The 16,076-nt window shown below is 37.9% G+C and overlaps 1 protein-coding gene across 4 annotated transcripts in view; it reads right to left on the bottom strand.

The window, feature by feature from the left end:
- Positions 1-11,538: 11,538 nt before the first annotated feature.
- b3galt1b (beta-1,3-galactosyltransferase 1b) overlaps positions 11,539-16,076 on the bottom strand; it is a 162,715-nt gene continuing 158,177 nt past the window's right edge. For all 4 annotated transcript variants that reach the window (XM_043693919.2, XM_043693920.2, XM_087989113.1 and 1 more), the window contains one exon: positions 11,539-15,762. In XM_043693919.2, the coding sequence (XP_043549854.1) occupies positions 14,595-15,575 (981 nt within the window). In that variant the 5' untranslated portion in view covers positions 15,576-15,762 and the 3' untranslated portion in view covers positions 11,539-14,594. The remainder of the gene's footprint in view (positions 15,763-16,076) is intronic.

Raw genomic sequence — 16,076 nt, 5'->3', positions numbered from 1 at the left:
GGGCCTGTTTCCACACTGTAAGTAATCTAAAAAAAAAACCGGAGCGGCGGGAGGCAGCATGTCGGACAGAGAGGAAGAGGAAGAGGGAGAGGACAAGGGGGAACATTTGATAGAGGGTTTGAGCAACAAGGGCAGAGATGAAAGTTTCCACAGGCAGGATGCTATTATTGTGGAAAGATAAGGCATTTTAAGCGGGAATGTTCTGATCTACAAAGGGAAGAAAGGGCAATTTCGCTTATGAATTATGATAAAGAATGGGGGTGTCAGGGGTTCCTGCCCTCGGGGGCCCACCAGGAACCCTTGATAAACTTGAAGGTGGGATCCTGTAGGGAAGAGGCAGTCTTCCTAGTAGATACGGGGCCAGCACGGTCATCGCTAAACTTTAAACCAAAGAAAGTAGAAATGTTAACACGGTAAATTACTGTTTCGGGGGTGAAAGGGGAAGGATTTACTGTTCCACTATTTGAACCTATGATGATAGAAGGTCCTAAGGATAGGGTTACAGGGGAACTTCTGTATATCCCTGATATAGGAAGCAACTTACTAGGGAGAGACTTAATTATCCTTTTAGGACTGGAGATTGGAATTCAGGAAAAAGAATTAGTTGTACAACTGGCAATGTTGACAGAGGACGCAGAGAGAGAGATAGACCCTATAGTATGGGCTAGAGAAGGGAATCATGGAAAACTACAGATCCCTCCCCTTACAATAAATTTAAAACGAAAAGGAGACATTATCTGTGAACGACAATATCCTATTTCCATAGAAGGTAAACGAGGACTGCAGCCAGTAATTGAGGGACTGATTAGAGATGGACTATTGGAACCATGTATGTCTCCTTATAATACCCCAATTCTACCAGTACGGAAATCTGATGGAACTTATCGATTGGTGCAGGATTTGAGAACATTAAATCAGATAGTACAGATCAGGCACCCAGTGGTGCCAAACCCCTATACGTTATTAAGTAAGATCCCTCATGACCACAAATGGTTTAGTGTGATAGATTTAAAGGATGCCTTTTGGGCTTGTCCCTTGGCGGAGGAAAGATTTGGGACTATCCCCCTATGAAATTTTATTTGGATTACCTTATCTGGGAACGCAGGGAGAATTGCCAATTCCCGAAACTAAAGATTTGTTTTTAAAGAAGTATATACTGGGCTTGTCCTCCTCTTTATTTTTCCTCAGAAAACAGGGTCTATTGGCACAGACTCCGCCCCTTGAATTTGCTGTTCATCCCATCCGGCCAGGAGATTGGATCTTAATAAAATCATGGACAGAGACTAAGCTGCAGCCAGACTGGGAAGGGCCGTATCAGGCTCTTTTGACTACCGAAACGGCAATAAGGACGGCGGAAAAAGGCTGGACTCATTACACTCGGATCAAAGGGCCAGTGAACCCTCCAGTTGAGGAAGAAGTCTGGACAGCCGAATCAACGGAAGACCCACTGAAACCCAGACTAAAGAGACTTTGAGTAACTGATCATACAGTGGCGACGCGAGCGCGGGATTATTTCTGTAAGATTGTATATTAAGCCTTTTTGTGTTTTAGCATAATGATTAGAATACTGGGAATGCTTAGAGTTATGATGCTAGCCCTCTTGGTATTAGGATTTTGTGAAATATCATTTTCATATGTATTATTAATGGTTCCTGAGTCTGATAATCCACAAGTAATAGATACTGATGTATGTAGCTTAGTAAATTGTGGGAATGTAGCTAATCAGAGACAATACCGCAACTCGGAGATACATCTTAAGTCCTATGGGGATGGCCTCGGGGATGGTACCTGGTATAATGGTCTTGTCACAATACACCGGGTCCCCTTCCGACCAGCTCGCGATTGTCTCGATAAGAAGTATAACCCCATATATTTAACGATAAGGAAAACCACATGGCACGAAGCAGTTTTGGGGGGTGGCACTTATGAGATACAATTAAATGAAACATTTGGGATTGAAATGAAAGCAAATGGGAAGGAGTTTGTGGGCTGTTGTTTTCGAATTAGCGTAGGACAGGGAAAACGGGTAGAATTACTGGGTAATGAGATACAACCTTTCACCCCTCCCGATGATCCTAAAGTAGTAAAAATTATAGAGGTAAAGGATTTGAAACAGACCATCGAGATAGAGACTGGGTACGGGGATGCAAATGCCTGGGTTGAATGGGTAAAGTATACTGTAAAAAGTCTGAACAAAAGCAATTGCTATGCATGTGCCTCCGGTAGGCCAGTGGCCCAGGTGGTTCCCTTTCCACTCGGGTGGAAGCGAGACAGGAAGGGCATGAAATGTATGATAGCCCTGTACCAGGATAAGACTGCATGGAATGATAGGAATTGTACCTCCCTATCTCTAATGTTCCCTCCCTTGGAGGAGAAAGATGCAAAAGTTCCCCCCACATTTCCGCCGCAGTTGGAAATCACACGTCGTGTGTGCACAGGCGAGGTATGAGTCGGTCGAGAGATTTGGGGGAGCTGAAATTATGTACAGAGATTAAGAATGTTACCGAAACGGAGAAGGGAGGGAACTACTCAGCATTAAAGGTTCCCCGAGCGGATCTGTGGTGGTACTGTGGAGGAAAAATATTGAGACCCACCCTACCTCCGGATTGGAAAGGGATATGCGCAATTGTACAATTGGCAATTCCATTTACCTTGGCATTTGAGAAGGAGAAGATAGTAAGAAAAAGGGAAGGGGTAAGAGATTACTGTTAGATACTTCTTTTGATGACGGGATTTATCTTGATTCGGTAGGAGTCCCTAGGGGAGTACCTGAATTCAAAGCTCGTAACCAGATTGCAGCAGGCTTTGAGTCAGCTCTCTTTTGGTGGGTAACAATTAATAAAAATGTAGACTGGATAAATTACATTTTCTATAATCAACAGCGATTTATAAATTATACAAGAGAGGCAGTTAAAGGAATATCAGAACAGCTTGATGCGACAAGTAGGATGGCATGGGAAAACAGAATAGCCCTTGATATGATTTTAGCAGAGAAAGGGGTGTATGTGTGATGTTAGGAGGAAGCTGTTGTACCTTTATTCCTAATAACACTGCACCTGATGGTTCAATTACTCGGGCCTTACGGGGATTGACTACCTTAGCAGAGGAACTGGCTGAGAATTCAGGAGTAGACACATCTCTCACAGGGTGGCTTGAATCCTGGTTTGGAAAATGGAAGGGGGTGGTGGTTTCTATCCTTACTTCCCTGATAGTAGTAGTCGGGGTATTGGTGGCCATTGGCTGTTGTATCATACCCTGTATACGAGGGCTCACCCAGAGGCTGATTGAAACAGCCTTGATGAAACGAATGCCCCTGAGGGGATATTTGACAGAGGAACTTTATCAACTAAATAATAAGGAGATGAGTGAGACTAAGATGGATGAAATCTCTGAAATGATGCTTGCGAATTTTGGGAACAATGTTTAAAAAAAAAAGAGGCGACAAAAATACAGAAGATAACAGATAGTAATGAAAAGAAAAAGGGGAAATTGTGGGATATAAATGAATTAATGTTATTTCTGCAACTATAAATTCTGATACAGAACAGGAATGAGAAAATATATATTCAGCAAAAAAAAAGGATATGTTAGCATGAGACGTGATTACAGAACAATGGTGGATGTATGGGCAAACAGGAAAGCATCTGTTTCCCCCGCTTACACGGAGACACAGGAACAAACCCTAAAGAGGTCAAAGTGGCCTCTGGATAGAAATAGATGCTGATAGAAGAAAAGATATGCCTAATCAATAACCTCCAATAGACTGACATCAAACACCCTTATGGGAGTCAGAGATAAGAGTTTGTCACGGACAAGACAGGATAAACAGAAGTTGTGGGATAAGTCTTAAGGAAATGAGTGACGTAAGCGAAGCAGGGAACAAACAATGGAATAAGAAAAACATATGGGAAAAAACTGTATAAATTGCAAGGGTTTTTTGGGGTATACTGTGCATTTTGTCATTGCCTTACCTGGCAATTAGACAAAGCACCCACCTATAGGTGTATAAATAAAACGACGCTGCTGTTCAGATATTTGGTCTCGGACTGAAATTATTAAAGTGAGTGAGCTTTTGTTTCTCACAGGTGCAATCTGTCCCTCTTGTACAGGTCACTTCTACCCCAAAAGAGATTTCAAAGAGCCAAAGATGTGAATCCTTCTCCCATACACCAGCTCCTCAGCCATGCTCTATCCTCTTATTCCTACTCTCACTCGGTCGTTGCACTGGGAGTAATCAGATATTACTGGCCTTGAGGACCTCTTTTTTAAATTCCTGCCTAACTCTTCATATTCTCCCTTCAGAATCTCATCTTTTTCCCTTCCTATGTTATTGGTACCAATGTATACAATGACCTCCTGCTGGTCCCTCTCCCTTTGGGAACATTCTGCACTCTCTCTGAGACATCCTTGATCCTGGCACCAGGGAGGTAACACAGCATTCTGATTTTTTGCTGCTGGCCACAGAAATGTCTGTCTGTGCCTTTGGCTAGAGAGCTCCATAACACAATCGATCTCTTGGAACCTGACATACCCCTCATTGTATTAGAGTCTGTCCTGATACCAGAAACTTGGCTGTTTGTGTTACATTCCCCTGAGAATCCATCACCCTGTACATTTTCCAAAACAACATACTTGTTTGAAATGGGATAGACACAGAAGACTCCTGCACTACCAGCCTACTTCTCTTACTTTTCCTGGAAGTAACCCATCTATGTGCTTGTATCTGCAACTTTTATCCCTTCCTTACGCAATTGCCTCGTCCTTCCTCTAATTTACCAAATTATCTTGCATGTGAACCCTGACTGATAATAGCTAGTTCAAAGCTGATTGAAAAGGCCTACATATGATGCATCAGTACACTGTTCCCACTGCATTCCAGGTGAAGGTTATCCTGAAGGTACCAATGTCTCATGAATCAAAACCCATTTTCCCACACAGTTACATGAGCCAATTTAAAATCTTATTCAACTCTCTAATATTATTTACTCAATGCCAATTAGTCTGTGGTTCAGATAGTAAGTCAGAGATTATCGTTGTTAAGGTTCTGGTTTCTCATTTAATCCTTAACCAGTCATACTACTTCAACACAAACTCTTTCTTAGTCTTATTTATGTTGTTGGTATCCTTGTGAATCATAAAAATTAGATTCTTTCCCCACCACACTCCAAGTTCATCTTCAGGCTGAAGATGTTTTAACCCTGGCCACCAACTAGCAACACAACCTTTGGCTCTCATGATTTCAACTGCAGATAATGGTATCTAGCTCCCAAACTATAACTACTATCCACTTTCTTCCCTCCACTTGAAAGATATCCTGCAGTGAGGTACTGTCATCATTTTGATCATGCTCCCTATAGTCCCTGCTCTCATCCTCACAATTTCCAAGATCCTTAAACCTATTGGACAATTTCAAGACCTGAGGGTCTACCCTTGCTACTTCTGGATATCCAAACTTGCTTCACACATTACCCCATCTCTCTTCAAAAATATCATCTGCCCTGCCATTTGTATTTTCTTTATTTAACTAACCAGCCTTCAAGTTTAAAAATATCACTGAACCATTGTTTGTAGCTATACCAAATGGCTTAATTAAACTACAAATTTTCTTATCTTGTCTTCTTCCAATGCTTATACCTCTCCAGTAACAGTTTAAACTATTGTCCATGTTTGAAGGATAAAATATTAAAATTCTCAGCAATCACCTACTTTCTCAAACTAACTAAAACCTTGAACATTCACCCGCTTCTGGAAGGTTCAAAAATTTAAACAGTGGCACCTCCTTTCCTCTTTGCACTGAATTCTCACCAAGTTAGTACTATACCCATGTCATTGTGCTCAGGCCTCATCACGCAATACCCCTGTGCTTAGGCGAGTGAAAGGTAACAGAGGTCACTGATCAGCTTGTCTTGGTCTTAGTGACAAAGAAGCCATTAGTTCCTCAGTTGTTGGAGGTGAAGGTGGAGATGACAGAGTAAAGGTGTGTAAGATATTTGTTGTAAAAGAGAAATCAATGTAAGGATTATCTTTGCATTCCAGGAGGATCCTGAAATAATGAACAGTTTTAGCATTAGAAACAGGGTTCAGCCATACTTTAGCCAAACTATATGTATGTCAGATCTTAATGTTACAAGCACTAGCAAGTTCAACTTTGCATACGTTTAACTTAAGGGAGTTGCGAAGAGAGGTTTTACCACGGGACAGGACGAGGGAGAGTAATGGACTTATGGTAGCCAGGCCAATAAGGATGGAGGTGAAGGTTCAATTGACTAAATAAGTAGCTATAGAAATGTTGTGACATGTGCAGGGCCAGAGGTGAGATAATTGGGATTCTCACGTGAACGTGCAAATGGATTCAATTTAGCAATGGCCACACTTGTATGATAATCATACAAAAGATGTATTAAGTCACCAAAAATCTGAACAATTAGCTAGTGTAATGGCAGGCTCCCCTCAGTGATCCAGACATTGGAAGTGTTCCTTAAAGTTTTGAGGGTCTGTTACACAGCTTGTATGTATTTTGTCCTTGTATGCTTGGATCACATTAAGACACATCAGGAGTATAGGGTTTAGCCATTGTTTCCACTCTGCCATTCCCTGCTTTTTCCATGGGATAGAAAAGTGCCTCAGTTTGAAGGTATTGTAGCTGCTGCCAGGATACTGGCATTTAATGATCTGATATGCTGCAGTACAACAACCACTGTAGCTTTTGCGATTACTGCATCCCTGCTATTGTACATAAAGAGCAAGTAGAAACCTCACCTTAATCCAAAGTAACTGTCTTTTTATGTGCAATGAAGCAAACTGCATGATAATGAATTACATTTGTTTAATTAGTGGCCTTGTAAGATTAGAATTTTGAAGGGTAACTATCATTGCTGCACAAACTGCATTATGAAAATTCTAGTTCAGCACCAAATCTTCAGACTTTAATGTTACAAGTACTAGCATGTTCAAGTACTGTCACTGGTATGAAAAGTTTATGTACTTGACATCACACCAGCACTGAAATTCACAAACCACATTATTAATTTGTGCAGTTGGCAGAACATCTTTTTTTGGCTTGATGGCTTCATCTATTTCATGAAAAACAACACTTGTGTTGCTACTGCATTGTAGAAGTGTGAAATAACTAACTTTATCTGTTGCATAAAAAAAATCCAGATCCTTTACTCGAGTCAGTTGGTGAGAACCTTTCAGTGAAGTGAGGAAAATGGAACACCTCAAAGTTCAAAGGGGATGACACTGGGCCCATTTTTGAGAATGTTCAATTTAGAATGATCAGCTATCTCATAGGATAATGGCTCTCCATGCAGGATAACCTTCATGTATCATACTTCAGTGTCAGGCTTGCAAGGTAAGTAAAAACTCAGGCTAAAATGATTGGTGAATCATATCAAACAGAAACATCCCTTTGTGCCTGTTCACAATAGGTAGAATATTAACTGTTGTCAATTGCACTTTGCTTACTAAGTGCAAATCACAATGTCATATATTAGATTTGACCCAGAGGGAAAAGTAGTAATAATTACAAATGAGTGTATCTGTTACACTGCAGCTCCATTTGAAGTACCCAGATGAGTTAAACATGTGTGTTGTTTGCAAGTTTCACTGGTTTTCCTTTTGGGATTGTTGTAATTAGAACAATGTTACCCAGGTGGATCTCATAGAATGTGTTCCTTGATAGTTAACCTGCTCCAATCAGGGACTCCTGGCTAACATATAAATAGGAGTGAGTGCAGTGTATTATTTCCCTGTCCAATTCTATTACGATTTATCCCCTGCCCTCCCCTTCACTGTTTGATCACGTAGCACTGCCCTTTGATATGAAGAGCATTGCTTGTCACTGGCCACTCGGGTGTTTCCTTTCTTCCTGGTGGTGGAAATTTGAATAAAGATTCGTGTATCTTGTGTCTCTCACTGTGTCTCACACCTGCACACACCCAACATGGGTGCTGGGGAAAAATAAGTGCTACCGCAGTGTTGGGGTAATTAAGCAAAAAAAAGTAAAAAAAAACAAGAGTGTCAGAAGTTCTACAAAACAAATTGGAATGTCAGGAGTTCTGCTCACTCTGGGAGCTGGCTCTGAACTAGCTGGGTCAGTGTCATGTACTATACACATATAAATAAAGGGTGACTTGGTGACAGGAAACTAGCCTCTGTGGTTATTTCAGGACATTCTACAATTGGACAGTGTTTGCTGAATAGTCCAAAACATGCCAAGATTTATGATGAATACTAATTTAAGATCATCAAGTGGGCTTGCACCATGACTCCTCCCTGCTTGCTAGAAGTTACATGTCTGTATCTGCCCTCTACAGGGAAAAAAGAACAAGTTCAGGCATTATGCCTTTTTTTAAATTAAACTGATTGGATAACCATAGTTCCCTGATACATTCTCCATGGCCACACCTCAATCTAACTTGACTTTTAAACCAATGAATAGCCTTTTCCTATGCAGTACATTGGCATTCTTGTGTATGTCCCAATGAATTTTAAAAAAAGGGATGTGAGCATCTCTGAATCGGAGAAGTCAGGATCCATCCAAAGTTGCTGAGAAAGCTGTTAAGAATCACTGACATGTCTGTGGCTCTCAGGTCACACATAGACCAGACTAGATAAGGATGGGAAATTTTCTTCTCTGAAGGAAATTAGTGAATCAAATGGGTTACACCAGTCAACAATGGTTACATGGTCACCTTGAGGCTAGTGTCTAAAAAATAAGTTCAAACATTTCAAAAACTATTGAATTCAAATTTCAACACCTACTGTGATGGGTTTAAAACCATATCCTTAGAACATTAGCCTGGGGTTAATGAATTACTTACAAGCAATTTAGGTAGCAAAACTGTATCAAGCAATTTCAAATAAATTTAGCATATCTTGTGGACTGTTGTAATTTTGGATGTACTGACCAGAAATCCATTAAAATTTCAATGTAATCCTTTGTATGTTATATATTTCTTATTTACATAGATTAAAGCACTGTTTTCAGCAACTCCATGATATCTCCAAGCTCCTGTTAATTCCTGTTTCCAACAGGCAACCACTTCATTTAATTTTGTTCCTTATTACAAGAAACATACAACAGTTTTAAAAATTCTGCAAGTTTGACTATTTTACATTGCAGGCTAATACCTGTCACATCAAAAGCAAAAGATTGTAAAAATAGGATTGCACAGAAAATAAATGCAGCTGTTAACTGCACTATAACTGGTATTCCAGTGTCTTCGGGCATATTTTCCAAAATAGCTTGCAAATTGGTATATAAACATACAAACATTATGAAATTATATTACCTATAACATAATATTTTATTTGATATGTGACATTAATACAAATAATGTTTTACACATTTACGCACAATAGCTATGTTACTTGATTTGTATTCACACCATCTAGAAGAAAAATAGACCAAATTTTTATTAACCAGCAAAGTATTTGTTCAGTATTGTGAGTTTGACCAGAAACTATAAGCCTGGATACTAGTGCAAGTAATCCCTTTATGCACTGATTTGAACTTAGTCTTGCAATAGGAGTATATATCCAGTTTATTTTAAACTGGTAAATAGCCATGTTAAAATGCCACAGAAAAGTAAATTAATACAAGTAATTATAAGCACAGTAAACCCACTCAGTAATGTCCAGACTAAAACTTGATAGTATCAGACACATTGTTAAGGCCATAAGGAATGCAGACTAAGTACCAAGATTCAAGTTAAGGGAATTAGAATACAAATGCAGGGAGCTGTTAAATCTTTAGAACACACTTGACATATTTTGGAGGGACTCAACTTCATAACAGAAAGCATACGGAGGCACTATAGAAAATGTAGCAAAAATTCATGCATGCATTACTGGATTGCAGATGATGCAACACAGGAATACTGAGCAAGGTGAAGCTTTCTTATCTAAAAAAAAATGTGAGTAAGAGGAGACTCAATAAACTGCTTCAAATTTTTAAGATGTTTAATGGCATGTTTTTATTTGTGGGTGAGTTGGAATAAAACGTATAAAAATACAGATCAGAACAATGTTAGGAAGCATGTCTTTGCACAAGAGTGGAAGGACTGTAAATAATGCTGTCAATGTATGTCATTGAAATATTCACCCATGTTTGAGGGATAGCTTGATACATCCTCAAGCAAGGGGAAATGAATGTACAAGTTGTAGATAGGAAGGTGTCATTTGCAGAGGGTTTATGTGGAATACAGATTCTGTGCCATTAATTCAATGGAAGGGAATTGCCTCAATGAACTTGCAGAGCATAACAGACATCTTTTCCAGCTAACAATATGGCGATCAATTACAAACACATGAGTTAAGGGCAGGAGCAGGGTTTTTGCCATCTCAAGTCAGCTCTGTCATTTAATAAAATCATGGCTGATTTAATTACAACCCCAAATCCACATATGGTGCATATTGTTTCACTTACCAACATTATCTTTAAGGTACAGAAAAAAGCAAGGAAATAAAATTCAGTTAAGTAGGTCTGATTTAATACTAGCATCAAAACACATAAAATAGGTTCATTTTGTACTAAAACTTCTATGATTCTGTCATAAAGATGGCCACAATTGAAAATAGAATGCAGATTCAATTCCTTTCTCCAAAATAAAACCAGAGGTGCTAAATTCATTTGCATTACCATCATATAATTGCAATCTGAAAATGGGTTAATGTGTAAAGTTTTAAAAATTTCACTTTTGATTTATCACCTTGGCAATCGTTCAGTTGTCAGGTTTAGGCCATTCAGCCGTTTGAACCTGCTCCACCATTCAATATGAGCATGGCAGATCATCCAATACCTTGCACCCATTTTCTCCTCAGATATAGTTCTTAGGGCTAAAGGATATAAGTTCCTCTAGAAAACATTCAATGTGTTGGCCTCGCTTGTTTTCTGTGCCAGAGAATTCCACAGGCATACCATTTCTGACTGAAGGAATTTCTCCTCATCTCTGCGTTAAATGGCTGAACCCATATCTATCAACTATGATGCCTGGTTCTATACTCCCCAGTGCTCAAGAACATCCTTCCTGTGTTTCTACTTTGTCTACTCCTGTTAGAATTTTATAGTTTTCCACGAGATCCCCTGCTCTTTCTTCGAAACTCCAGTGAATATAGTCCTAACCAATCCAGTCTCTCCATTTCACACTGTCCATTGCCAGAATATCCCTGTTAAGGAGATAAGAACTGCACACAATACTCCAGGTGTGGTCTCACCAAGGTCCTGCACAATTACAGCAAGACATCCCTGCTCTTGTACTCAAATCCTCTTAAGAATGCTAATATAGCATTTGCCTTCTTCACTGCCTGCTGCCTTTCAGCAGGTTTAGCCAAATAATTTAAAGATTTTATTGTCATATGATTTGTGCAATACATAGCAGAAAGTGAGCACTGCAGATGCTGGAGATCAGAGTTGAAGAGTGTGGTGCTGGAAAAGCACAGCCAGTCAGGCAGCATCTGAGGAGGAGGAGAATCGACATTTTGGGCATAAGCTTTTTACTCCTGATGAAAGGCTTATGTCTAAAATGTCGATTCTCCTGCTCCTCAGATGTGCTTTTCCAGTGTCACACTCTTCAACTATGTATGCAATACATAGCTGATATATTGCAACCAAACCACAATTTAATTATAGCTTAAGGTGACCGATGACAGGGTTTTGGTAATTATTCCCTTCAATCTCTGTACTACCAATTCTTAATATCAGAGTCTTTCCTGACTTTGGACACAGCTTTCCAGATGTGGGCATGACAATACAATGTTGAGGACAGGAAGGGTATTTGGATAAGGAATAAAATTGGTCAGCTGCGATGCAGGCCTACAGAAGTATCAAAGGTAGGTAAGTTTATGGCTTATGTGAGGAGCTTGTATGAGTTAGCAACAGCACAGTTCTTTTCCCCAACTCTTTTAGATCACAACAAAACTCGAAACTTATCTTGTGGGTGGCAGCCTCCAGATGCCTCTTTATGGACCTCTGGCTTGGCCACTCTGAGAACACATGGTATGTGCATTCACCAGCAGCTTACGAAACCTAAAATAGAAATTTTGCCTATGAATTAAATAAGTACACTCTATTGGGCTCTGAAGTGCTTGCATCTTTACATTAAAACCGCAGCATTAGATATCTAGGCTATGCTGTTTCTGCCACTGCCAAGATTAGTTATTTAACCAAGGCACAGAGGGTTACTTGGCATTCATCAGTATTTGCTTTAAATAGGTATTCTTTGCAATTTTGTATATATTTACCATGTTGTATAGAAAAACAAACTTAGTTTCTAATCTTGCAGCAGTTTTCCATTTAAGTATGTTCTATTGGTACAATTTACGTATGTTATCTGTTTACGCTTATATTATCCTTCCAGCATTTTAAGAATAAAGCTGGATTATCTGTCGCTCAGTCAACTTTTGCCCAGTTAAATCAAATTACAATTTCCTCAACGCATGGCACAGAATGATCCTCAGTGATCTTTTGCACCCTTCAGAACATTATGTACCATTGATAATCATAATACAATGATAAAGATTAAAGACTTATACTTACTTAATACTTATTTGTCTAAAAATTCAATCTCAATTTTAAAAAAATGCCAGCATATAAGCAAAGGGACAGCAGAATTGGTTTGATATCACTGGTACAATTCTTTTTAAAAAAATGAAATTTATAAAATTGAAGCTGTCTGTGATCATTGTTATTATGAAGCAAATCAGACAGCAAATTCTGGAAATGCGATTAACAGATCTGTAATTTGCTACCTGAGCTACTCTGCTTCTCCAAAAGTTATGTTATAACAGAGCTTCAATGAAAGTATTGAAATATGTGAAATGCTCTGATATTGAGGTACTTAACTCACTAGCTACTCATTTAACATGTCAGAAATGTTAAGATTTGTACACTCAGCAGTCAATTGGTGAACAAAAATAACTGTTAAACATCACTCTCCCCTGGATCTTTAATTTTACAAGCATGCATTCGCTTCTTTCTGCGATTCATTGCAATTAAATTAAAAATAGTAAATAATTTCATTACTTCATAGAATCAAATAATTATAGAATCCTACATTTCTAGATTTTAAATACCCACTTGCAATCAAAATAACTTTATGCAGCTTTTCTAAAAAATACAAACACAAAATATAGCACCCACTGAGCATTTTCAGTTTGTTTTCTTTTAAAAGAGTGAAAAACAAGGACAGCTGTAATATACATTTCAGAATATATGTGTACTGATGAGTTTACAGCATTCTACAAAGATACCAAACCACTTTACAATCGGCTTTCAGTCAATTCTACATTCATCCATTCAATTCCAGCCTTTGAATTTGAATCTAATTTAGTTCACATCACAAAATATGCATTCAAACGCAAAATCACAATACAGCCACACCTTACTTTGAACATTGAAAACTGATTTCTTGAAATGCTTAATAAATTATTATTTATTGAAACATTAAAATCTGTGCTCTCAGCTTTTTTTAACTAGTCAGTTTGATAGAGGAGACAACTATGATATCATAATGTAAAGATATTCAAACTCTCTCTTTTGCATGTACAAATACATACAGTTTGTTATGTATACGAATGCCAATGTATCAGCTTGATTTGAACACTACATTATTCAAACTGTCTTTAATTTACCATTTAGAAGATGGTAAATGTTTGAATCCTGTAACAAATTCACAGCACAGTTTTAATGTTGGTCAAAGTTAATGTTCTTAATATTTATGTACATACAATATAACTATTAAATCACTCAATTATCTGTTATCCAATCCACACTTAAAACACTTATTTTCACACCACTTACAATAACTCAATATGTCAAGAAAATCAAATGCATTACAATTTATTTATCTTCATAAAACTATAATCTGACATACTTTAGTAGAATGATATCCAGTACTTTCTGTAGACCAAGTAAGATAATGCATTCAAGGTTTCCAGAGCATCCTTCTTAAAGAAAGGCAGCATTACCCTTATATAAAGAATCAAATAATTATGGATATTATGCAGGTTTAACAAATTACACTGTACTGGATGAGTTGACCAGACTGAGTTTTACAATCCTGAACTAAACTGAACTTTGTATCAATTTTCTCTGATCCACACATCGCTTATATGAATGCATTTAAATAAAATACTTAGTTACTAAAAGGTAAATTTAAGTTGAAAATCTTGGCATTTGCACATTCTTCTTAAGCAAGTAACATAATTATATAAGCAATAAATGTATAATAAATATCACTTCTAGCAATAACACTGTTTATCCCATGACACATATATCAATACACGATTAATTATTTTTAAATGAACTAAAACATACACCTAACTTTTTTTATTTACTTTAAATGTACAGTCCAACAACAAACAAGACCATTTCAATTAATTACTATATATGATAGTAATTGCAGTCATTAACTGTTAGGTTAAATTATTCAGCATTTATATTTGTGACAGTGGGTGCCATTATAAGAGGTTAAAGTTCCTTCTCTGCTGTAAAAACATTTTAACTGCCTTAGTGAATCAACACAGATTTTTGATTCGAGGTTGAGTGGCAACAAAAAGCATTTGTAAATCATTCATGTACTTATGTACATTTAGCATCGAAGATGTTTTTTGCTTGACATTTCATTCCAAATCCTCTGCATTTCTTCAGGAGATATCTGGTGCACTGTAATTAGTCTACGATACCTGCACAAACTGTATGAAACCTTCCAATGATTGAAACCACTATTCTGAAAGGGATGAATGCCAAGTTTACGCAGGCAGAGTCCAACATAGACATCCTCAAGATGCAGCATTCTAGTATGAAGAGATGTTTTATAAATAGCTTCAGCCACATCTGTAGAAAAGACATAGCCTGTGCCTGAACAGAATGGTGGGTAATTGTTGTCAGGGTATAAATCTCTAGGCATATACCACTTGCTGCGAATGTCCCTTATTGGTCCCCCATTAATAACATAGCCAGTAAAATATCTTCTCCGTGGCTTTGTGTTTGGTTTGAGTAATTTGTATATCAAATTGTCCATATTGACAAAAATATCACTGTCAGTTTTCATTACATACTTTGCTGTTGAACAAAAGTTGGCTATCCATTTCAGACCCATTAAAGTTTTCAGAGTAAGGTTATGGTAGGAATCTAGAAAGTCCTCCACAATAATGTCATGAAATATTTGGCTCTCCTGTTCAACCATCTCATTCAAAACATTGTCTGTGTTCTTTCCAAGCAGAAATAAGGTGACCAGTTGTACTCCTTTGAAGTTGTTTTCATCTCCCCATGTTTCCCTTATGGCCTGCCGTGCATCAAACTCTTTGTGTGTTGTGCTTACAAGAATCACTAAAAAAGGGCTAAGTTGCTTACATTTGTTAGGCTCATTAATAAGATAATTGAAATTATGTGGATTCAGGGAACGAGTTCGAATATTAGTAAAGCTGAAATTTTTTCTCTCAACCGCAATACGGGAAAATGAGCTGTGCCCGACATAAGATGATGAAGGACGAGTTGCACTCAAGTACCAAAGAGCACTTGCCCAGCAAACAACTGTTAAAATATATAAACATGAGACCTTCGAAGCCATTCTGATGACGTCTTTATATCATATCACATATAGGACAAAATTGATGCAGAATCAAACGGTCAATTTTTGAAGTTTATGCCATTATGTACATCATGAAAATTCAAGAAGTCTGTAAAAGCAGAAAGCTTTGCAGATTTTCTATGGTTCACAGCTTCTTCATGGCTAACTGGTGTCGTTTCTCAGGTATCTTGAAAAGAAGTGAAATTATTTCATTAATGTACAGTTCAACATTACAACATAACTACCTGAAAACTAATGGCACTTCTTCATAAATTCCATAACTTAGTTAATTAGTGTAAATCTTTCTGAAACATGCGACAAGGTGATTAAAATAATGCAAGACAGCATCAAACCATTGGGTTGAAGGTAGTACTGTGAAAAGCAAACTCATACATAGTGTAAGACAACAAGCCTTCCCTGCACCAAAGCAAAGAATATACCCTCCATCAGAAAGTGCCATACAAGATGCAAATATATAATAAAGGTTTTCATCCTATTATG

The sequence above is a fragment of the Chiloscyllium plagiosum genome, unplaced genomic scaffold (genome assembly GCF_037043375.1).
Source record: "Chiloscyllium plagiosum isolate Xiang-an unplaced genomic scaffold, Cpla_swu_hap1 HiC_scaffold_7, whole genome shotgun sequence".
NCBI classification, from domain to species: Eukaryota; Metazoa; Chordata; class Chondrichthyes; order Orectolobiformes; family Hemiscylliidae; genus Chiloscyllium; species Chiloscyllium plagiosum.
The sequence above is the reverse complement of the archived record's forward strand: the minus strand, read 5'-3'. Positions and strand labels throughout refer to the sequence as shown.